General features: G+C 42.0%; 1 protein-coding gene across 3 annotated transcripts in view; it reads right to left on the minus strand.

Annotated features, from left to right (window-relative positions):
• Nucleotides 1-8,879, minus strand: part of CEPT1 (choline/ethanolamine phosphotransferase 1) — a 71,481-nt gene that overhangs the window by 34,215 nt on the left and 28,387 nt on the right. For 2 of the 3 annotated variants that reach the window (XM_067531819.1, XM_067531820.1), the window contains exons 2-3: nt 6,702-7,109; nt 260-407 (exon numbers count right to left, since the gene is read on the minus strand). In XM_067531819.1, the coding sequence (XP_067387920.1) occupies nt 260-407; nt 6,702-7,094 (541 nt within the window). In that variant the 5' untranslated portion in view covers nt 7,095-7,109. Of the gene's footprint in view, nt 1-259; nt 408-6,701; nt 7,110-8,742; nt 8,822-8,879 lie in introns of those variants that run through there. The other variant, XM_067531818.1, reaches the window with a different exon arrangement.

Raw genomic sequence — 8,879 nt, forward strand, 5'->3', positions numbered from 1 at the left:
CTCACATGCTTAGAGCTTTACAGGTTCTTAAGTACCTTGCTGAATCAGAGCTAAATTCCCTTTGTCAGTGTAACACCAAACTAGTCAGTTAGGTTCTTCTTAAAAAGTAAAATACAACCAAAAAAGATTCATTTGACAATATAACAGTAGCATCCTGATAAATAGGTTTTTCTTATTATATATTCATTTATTATTAGGACAATCTCCAAACTGTAATTGATTTATTTAACCATTTTCTTCCAGTTACAAATGACAATACCTGTGGACAGTGAATCACAGCCATGGTCAAAAAGTTCTCCCAGAGGAGTACTGCTATTGGTTCTTCTTGCTTGTTTTCCATCTATAGCATCCAAAGACTGGTAAATAAAAAGGCCACATGCACAAGCAAGATACGCCCATGGAGGTGCCTAAGAGAAAAAAAAATGTGAATGGCGGTAAAAGATTTTTAACAAAGATTTGAAAAGCCTTAAACAGACTTTATTGTCATACTAAAAGTACCTTTAAATTTGCAGTACCTGCAAAAATTAATGAATACACTTTTGTTAGCTGGTCCTTGGGGGAAAAAACTGGTGAGATGCAAGGAACATAGATGCAAGGAAAAAAAGAAAATTCCACATTTAAAAAAAAGCTACATTAAGAAAGTATGCTATACTTTCTATTCTAAAGTTGAAGAAAAAACTGCACAGTACCAGACTACATTTGAGAACCAGTATTTAATAACTACATAGTAAAACGCATGCAAAACGGGGAACAATTAAGGTTTTGTCTAGGTACTTTTATTGTCCCTTGGTGGACTTTTCAATTGCATCAAAGTGAATCAGGATTCTATATAACTTAAGTGCTTTCACTAGTTTTAACCTTCAGCAGATTTAGACATTGAATTCATTCTCACAACAGCCCTACGGGGTAGGATAGTATTACTATAAATAACTGTTAGTACAGAGGATACTTGACACATACAGATTAACAGGGGAATTTTTAAAAGGGCCTCCCCTTTTGTGTCTCTGCAGATCTGAGCACCTAATTCTGGGCATTCAAACATGAGAATTATTCAAAAGAGGTTTAGGATGGTACGTGTTCTTTGAAAATCCTTCTCTCAGCATAGGATGCTCATGTGCTCTAGATGCCCAGACTCAGCTAGTTCCCCAGCCACTGAGATTTTCTAAACCTCACTGCTATGTGAGGCTATCTTCTCTAGCCACTACAGCTCTTCCAGTTTCCAAGAAATGCTGCTTTCTCCCACTCAAGACACCGTAAACATTTCTTTTTAAATGGCCTCACATGGCTGTGAGGTACATTATTCAGTATTAAAATCTCTGTTATACAGGTGACAAGATAGGCACTCAGTGTCGGCTAGACCAAGGAATCAAATCCAAATCCTTTGGTTCAGGGGTTGAAGTCTAAGGTCACTATTACCATAGTACCATTAAGAGAAATCCTTCAACCTATCTTTGTCTCAGTTTCCACATCTGTAAAATGGGGCCAGTAATACCCTGCACTTTTTCATCTGTAGATCTCAAAGTGCTTTACAAAGGGGGTATGATGGAAATGCATAAGTAGTTCCATTTTGCATTAGTGGTTTATGGAAGCACAGTGAAGCTAAGTGGCTTACTCAAGCAGACGTACACATCTGTTTAGTGTAAAAATGAAACAGAACTCTTACAGAGCTATGACTCATTTGCTGCGCACCATGAAAGATACATATACTTGCTATGCCGCTAGGACTATGCCTATACACCCCCCCCAGTTTGCACTATAGGAGTGTGAACTGCAGCACACATTAGCATGCTGTGCGCTAACTCCCCCATGTGGACACTGCTGGTGCAAGCTAAAAGATACCTACCAACTGTAGGTTTTTCTGTACACTTACACTATTTTCACTATCAACTTATATTAAAACCAAAAAAACCCTGTAAGTTCTTTTTCGCTAAGGCAGTCGTTCTCAACCTTGCCAGACTACTGTACCCTTTTCAGGACTCTGAAACCCGAGCCCCGCCACCTGAGGCTGAAGCATGTAACTTGGCTTCACAGGGCTGCTGTGGAATGGGGCCCCAGGCAACTGCCCTGCTTGCCACCACCTAACACCAGCCCTGCACTTGCAACACCCCCAAACCCATCCCACCGTCCCCCTGGGATTTACAACCCCCAGATTGAAAACCATTGAGTTAGATGAGTTGATATACCCCCTGGAAGACCTCTGCATACCCTCAGGAGTAAACGTACTCCTGGTTGAAAAATACTGCTCTAAGATATGTGCTGTCATAATTTTGTCAGCACCCATACACTACACATGCCGGGACAGTTTTCCCCCTTTGGAGAAAGTTATCCCTTTGAACATTAATTTGTTACTGTAATATATCTCTAGCTGTTTGCTTCTAAGTACATTTTAGAGTTGTAGTATCTTTATGTTGTTTGACAACAGTAAGATTTTCAAAATCAGCTAAATGATTTCAGAACTTAAATCATTGACTTGCAATAGATACTCAGATACTGTGGTGATAAAGGCAAAGGTTACTTGATCCAAGTATCGTATGCTCTTATTTGAATTTCTCATAAGAATGTTTTTAAAAAAAAATGTACAAATTTATAAAATACAAATAAAAACATTATTTCTAAGTAGAAAAGTATAAAACGTAAACTGATATTTTTACTAAATAGACTTGTGTGTATGTTTTCCTATATCCAGTTAAAATAATTAGCATTAGGGTATTTACAGTAAGATTTATTAACAAGGCACACCTAACATGGACAGAGGTATTGAAAGAGTTGGTATTTTAATTGCAAATCCCTCTCTGCCAGCTTGTACTTTTCACTATCACTACTTAGCATTACACATGTTGTCTAAGCATAGTTTACTGTGTACTTTCATACAAGTGACTTCCATTAACCTCACCTTGAATGGTCCCTTAGAATACATGCTAACTATTTATGCTAAACTGTTAGATCTTGTTTTTAGCTGTGACACCTTGAGTACCTTTCCTAGACCTGAGGAAGAGCGCTGTGTAGCTTGAAAGCTTCTCTCTCATTAAACAGAAGTTGGTACAACACAAGATATTACCTCACCTACCTCGTCTCTTCCATGAACTTTTTTATACACAGAATAGTATACTGTACTACAAAATTTTTTAGAATATGTTGAATTATTTGAGAAAAAGTATGCGATCATGTAACTAGACTGCTGAAATACATAAGGGAAACAAAGTTAAAGCTGCATTCACAACCTTAACACAAGCATTTCCTGCTGTTTCAGTGTTGAATCATGCAACCTTAACACAGCACTTACATAGCTTTTTACTAGTTTTTCCTTGGGTTTGTTTTAAAAAGAAAAATTAGAAGCATAAGGAATGCAAGAGGAAGAGTTTTTCAGTCTCCAGGTCTTCCCAGTTGTGTTGGCTTGCTGCTGGAGCTTGGAAATATATCTGTGTCCTTGTCCACATTAGACTTCTTTCCAAAGTGTGCGCCTTCACAGGTGACAATAGCAAAAACAAAAAAAACCCAACCAAACACACACCAACACGCTCTAGGCAGATGCCAGTTAAGCATGTGTCATCTTAGACCTGTTCTAAGCACGTAACAACTCTGGCCAGCAGCACTCCATATATTGCTAATGCCAGTGGAGGTGCTCTATTGTTTTCGGGTTGGAAAACATTAACAAGGTAGTATAGCTAGGGTCACTTAGCTAGATACTTCCTGAATATTATAAGCCTTCTGTTGCTGTATAGCCATTGTACAATGACTGATTCCTTGTAGGTACAGAACAGATTTGATGGAGGAAACAGCAGTGATCTCCTGGATCAGATATCTCAGCGTAAGCACATTTCATGACAGCTCAGTGACCTCCAATGGCTGAAAAATGGCTTGGGACCCATCAATTTGAGAAACTGTTTCTGGCTCAGTACAGCATTGCTTCAATTGCGAGCAACAGGTGCTCAAGCTTGGCTTGAAAATGATGGCTGTGAAGGCCTCCTCAGGTCTGGAGCCCATGTCCCTGTTTTGTCTAAAACAAGCCATGCCTGCTGATTGTCATTGCATGTTGTAAAACCCTCATCTGGCTTATGCTTCTAGGGAGGAAAAAGATGGATGAAAAATTGTATTTGGTTTCTGAAAGACAGGCATATTTTTAAGTTTCACTTTTATTTTGTTACTCTTGACTTTGTAGATGAAGTTTAGTGCTAGATTTGTCATTGTGCCGTGTGTTTTTAAAGTCCGAGTGAAATCAAAAACGTGCGTTATTGAGTATGGAAGAGATACTTCCTCCCTCCCCGCACATTTTCCTCAGACGTTCTGCATTTGGATCATTTAGGAGCTAGAATTAAGAACTACAATTTAGCTTACTTGTTAAGTCTAATTGTGTCAAACAGTAAATCTGGATAAATACAGATGGGTTGAATAGCTTTAGAATTATTAATATTTACATAAATAGAAAGTTTAAGGCACAGAAGCAAAATTATTCTTTCAAATGCATTAAGGATGATTTAGTTAGAGATTTTCCTCTAGGAACCGGTAACTCAGTGAGCTAGAGAACTCTTCAGGACAGACACCTGAGGTTTAATACCTTACAAACAAAATTAAGCCTCTTTTGACTTAACTTTCCTACATCACCCCCAATCTCTAGTGATGGGCTGGGGAAGAGGAGAGGGAAGAGAGATGGAAAAGGCTTTGCACTCACTTTAATATCTTGGTTTAATTACTTAATTATATGGAGAATGGAGAAGACTGCCCACTTCTCCTGATTCACCACCTCTTGTATGCCCAGGGTCTGACTAGCTTAGTTTCTTGTTGCGTTGTAACGCAAGCTGTATTGATTGGCAGTTAATTGAGAAACCTACTGGAACTCAAGCATCTCTTGATGTCAACTGGCAGAGGGATCCTACAGGTTCACCAGAGGAGATCATGTGTGGTCTTTGATGACCAGTGTGATGCAGGCTTCCAGTAATCAGAGTGACATGTGGGTGAGGTAATAGCTTGTGTTGGACCAATTTCTATTGGAGGCAAGCTTTCAAGCCACACAGAACTCTTCTTCAGATCTGGGGAAGTGTGATGTTAGGAGTTCCTTTCCCAGATCTGAAGAAGAGCTCCGTGTGGCTCGAAAGCTTGTCTCTCTCACCCATGTTGTCTCTTTAATATCCTGGGGCTGACATGGCTGCAATTACACTATGTATCAAAATTACTGAGACATATGTATGGAAAAATGTGAGAGGAGTTATGTTCTCTTAGTCTGGAGTTTTAAAAAAAAAAAAATCAGGTCACTCAAAGGTAGCATGTATTGATATAAACTTCCTCAAAAGGTGGTGTGGAGACACTTATCTCCATAGTGGATCATTGTGTACAGAACGTCATGCAACAGAAGTCAATTAATATTCTAAGCGAAATACTAATGAAGAGCTAGCAGAGACTTCAGAAGGAAGTTAACAGGAAGAGGTAAGATAGTGGTGGAGGAGGAACCTTATTTTCAGGTGGATATCAAAAGGTCTGTTCTGGTATAGATGGGTATGCAGAAAGATATCACGGCATCCCTCCCTTAGGAAGTAAACAGACTGCAAGGTTTGCTTAATCAAAAAGGATTCCCAGCCAAGTTTGGTTGAAAACGCTGGAAAGAACTTGGGTCAGGTAAGCTTCTTAAGACAGAAGGATAACTTGGTAGTGAAGTTTAAGCTTGAGAATGCATGTTATGATTGTTTTATAGGTAAACCATTTGTTCCCATCTCTCATGCTGGTTTGTTTTTATTTGAATCCCTATTCTTTCTTAAATAAATTATTTTGTTTTATAATTGAACTAGAGTGCTGTGCGTAATACAAGAACGGTGGTCTATGATAAAACTATGGTACGCTGGGTGATCAAGGCTGGATACTACAGAGGGACACTTCGAAGAGACTCAGGTGCTGCAGTGCATCTATTGTCAACCTGCAAGGCAAAACCAGGGCTGGTGTTGCCCACGTGAGACTGCTTGAGTGTCTGACAGGCTGTTTGTGTTAGAAAGCTATCACCCAGCTAGCACAGGCAAGACTTCCTCATGGTGGAGGCAGGTAGTAATAAGGTGACTCACAGCCCTGGGTGCCACAAGAAGCATCACACCTACCTATCAATTCAGTTTGAATTACAACACAACAAGAAACTCTAGTCTACACAGAGCATCGGGTGACCACAGTCCAACCACAAGTAGTAAATAAGACAACAAATGTTAACTCTACATGCCAAGACAGGATAGCTCCAGCTTCCTTTTCTTAAAGCTTCCACCGGAACCCAGCACTTTCTTGGAAGGATCCAAACCAATTCCTCTCCATGTCTGCAGCAGCCCCCACTACTAGAGCAGTTTGAGGTCCTTTCCCATTCTATTGTGCTACTACGTATTCCTTGACTGGGCAGGGCCAGGAAACATCAGTGTATGTTGACCCATGACATCACTTCCACTGCTCCAGTGTAACTAGTGAGAAGCTAAACCCAGCTGTTTTCTTCAGGAAGTGCCAACATGGAAATCCATTTATGTTTTCCTACACACAGATGCTTATAAGAAAGAAAAGATCATTAAAAACCCACAGAAAAGATTTGTCCACAGAACAGCTCAAAATAAGAAGAATTGTGGATCACTCAGTGCAACACAACCTCTCCCCCAAACACAAGAATATAGCCAAAATAATGTTGGCTCCATGCTACTCGCATTAAATATGAAGTTTGTCATTGTCATAAGGCCATCTCTTACCTGCTCTGCAGCTGTTGGGCAGTAATATACTAATATTATGGTTGTACATATGTTTATTAACAGTCCAATGATGGTGATCAGATTTGGGGCAATCCAGGCTGGAATTCTTCCAACTAGCCATTCCCAGTAACCCTGCATTAGTGGCTCAAGCAAAGACCGTCCAGCACTCTGATATTTGTGTTCTTCTAACCGCTTTAGCTGGTGCTTTGACAATGGCGGTGTAGGCAACTGAACCAACTTGCGTAACACGCACACTGTAGCAGGAACATGACCACAACCCATAGGGGATTCTGAGCGTGACTCTCCACATCGTTTCCTTGAGGATCGATGCCCACTCATGGATTGGTTAGCCTTGGAATTTTTATTTGGCAGATTGTAGTTGTGAAGTATCATAAGATCCTGATCTACCTGGAATATAAAGGGATTTAGACACATTTAAGATGATGATGATAACGTGCTTAGCTTAGTAGCGTTCAACCTCTAAGTTTAACACTATTATAAAAGTCTGACATTTGACAGCACAGGTCAGTAGCAAACCAAATGTGTTATAAAACAGTGTTCAGAGGCATTTACAGAGAATAATTTGAGGGGAATGGAAGTGTCCTCTCAGTTCAGCCACTAATGGACATGTGAGCAAAAATTATAACCACAAGTGGTATTAGCTTTCACCCCTTGTTGCCTCTCTTGGCAAAATATACTAGTGCCCTTGGCCTACTTTCTAGCTCCAGTGGAAATATCCACCACTGATATGCATCAGAAACCAAAGACAATCACAAACCTAATTATTTTCCAGTCCAAGTGCAAGTCCCACTTCTTAAAAATTGCCTTCTCTAATGTAAACAGAGTGCAGTGTGTGCATGTAAAAACAAAATAAAACCCTACCAAAACAAAACACTATGTTTCACACTCAGTTCTCCTCCTGCAAGGAGGACGAGGTGTCAAGTCACAGCATTCAATGCACTCAGATACGAGGAAGACAGTATAAGAAACTACACAGAATGGAACAGAATTAAGTTTTCTACAAATCATTGTACATTTCCAAGATTTCATTTAAGATTCCAATATGGTTCCAGGCTTCCAGCTTTTCCAGTTGCAGTAGAAACCAGAATGTGACCTGAAGCAGAACTGTCTTTTCTGATAGCACCTAGCTTTGATAACAACAACCTAAAAATCACACAAGCATCAACACTGTTCATTAATTCACTGCCGCTTATACTAGGGAAACCTACATCTAGCACATGCCTGGATTAAATTGGAAGAGAGAATTCGCAGGAATAGAAATTGTTGATTAAATACTTAGAAGCCTGGAAGAAGGTTGCTTTTTTGAGCAGTCAGAAGGATTATACATAGAGACACACACAGACAGTCAGTTGTATTTAAGAGCTACCACAAAATACCAGGTAGACCGCTGAGTAATTCACAGATCTTGCAGGACTGTCAACTACATTTGCTTTCCATGGACACAGATTTTCTGAGAACTAGCAGCGGATTTTGCAAGGTTCCCTGCCAGCTGCTGCTAGCCCGAGCAGTGCTTCAGAGAGAAGCCCTGACCCGGCACAGCAAGGGAGGGAACGGGGTGTGTGGATGAGTCGGGACACCCCCACACAAAAGGAGGCTCCAGAACCCGCTCAGCTGGAAGGTACAAAAACAAATAGCAACCAACCCTGCCACCACTCCCAGAGCGGGGGGAGAGCGCCACCCCACCAGGACCCCCCACGCTCAGCTCTCCCCTCCCCACCCGGGGGACACGCTCACCTCACCTCTCCCCTCCCCCCCCGGGGGACACGCTCACCGCTCACCTCTCCCCCCGCCCCCACTCGGGGGGAGCCCCACGGCGGCACGCTCAGGCCGCCGGCCCCGAGAGCAGCGACCCCCCCCCAGCGCCCCGCCTGCAGCAGGGAGCCCGGGATCAAATAGTCCCGCCCCGCAGGGATCAAACACTCAGCACCGCCTGCCCGGAGGAGTCAGTCACACCGAGCCCGAGGCCCCGGGGGGTTCGCGGCTCAGTCCCGCGGACTCAGTCAGGGGAGCCGGCATTTACCTCAGCCTTAGTCCCCGTCTCGCCGCACACGCAGTGCACACACAAGCTGCCACCCTGCCAGGCCGGCGCGGCGCTTATCTTTTACGTCCCTTTTGCGGCTGCCGTAAATGAGCCACGTGGGTGATGCGGGGGGGCGG

This window comes from Emydura macquarii, unplaced genomic scaffold, assembly GCF_026122565.2.
Source record: "Emydura macquarii macquarii isolate MOO-44397 ecotype Brisbane River unplaced genomic scaffold, CSIRO-AGI_Emac_v2 contig_3220, whole genome shotgun sequence".
NCBI lineage: Eukaryota > Metazoa > Chordata > Testudines > Chelidae > Emydura > Emydura macquarii.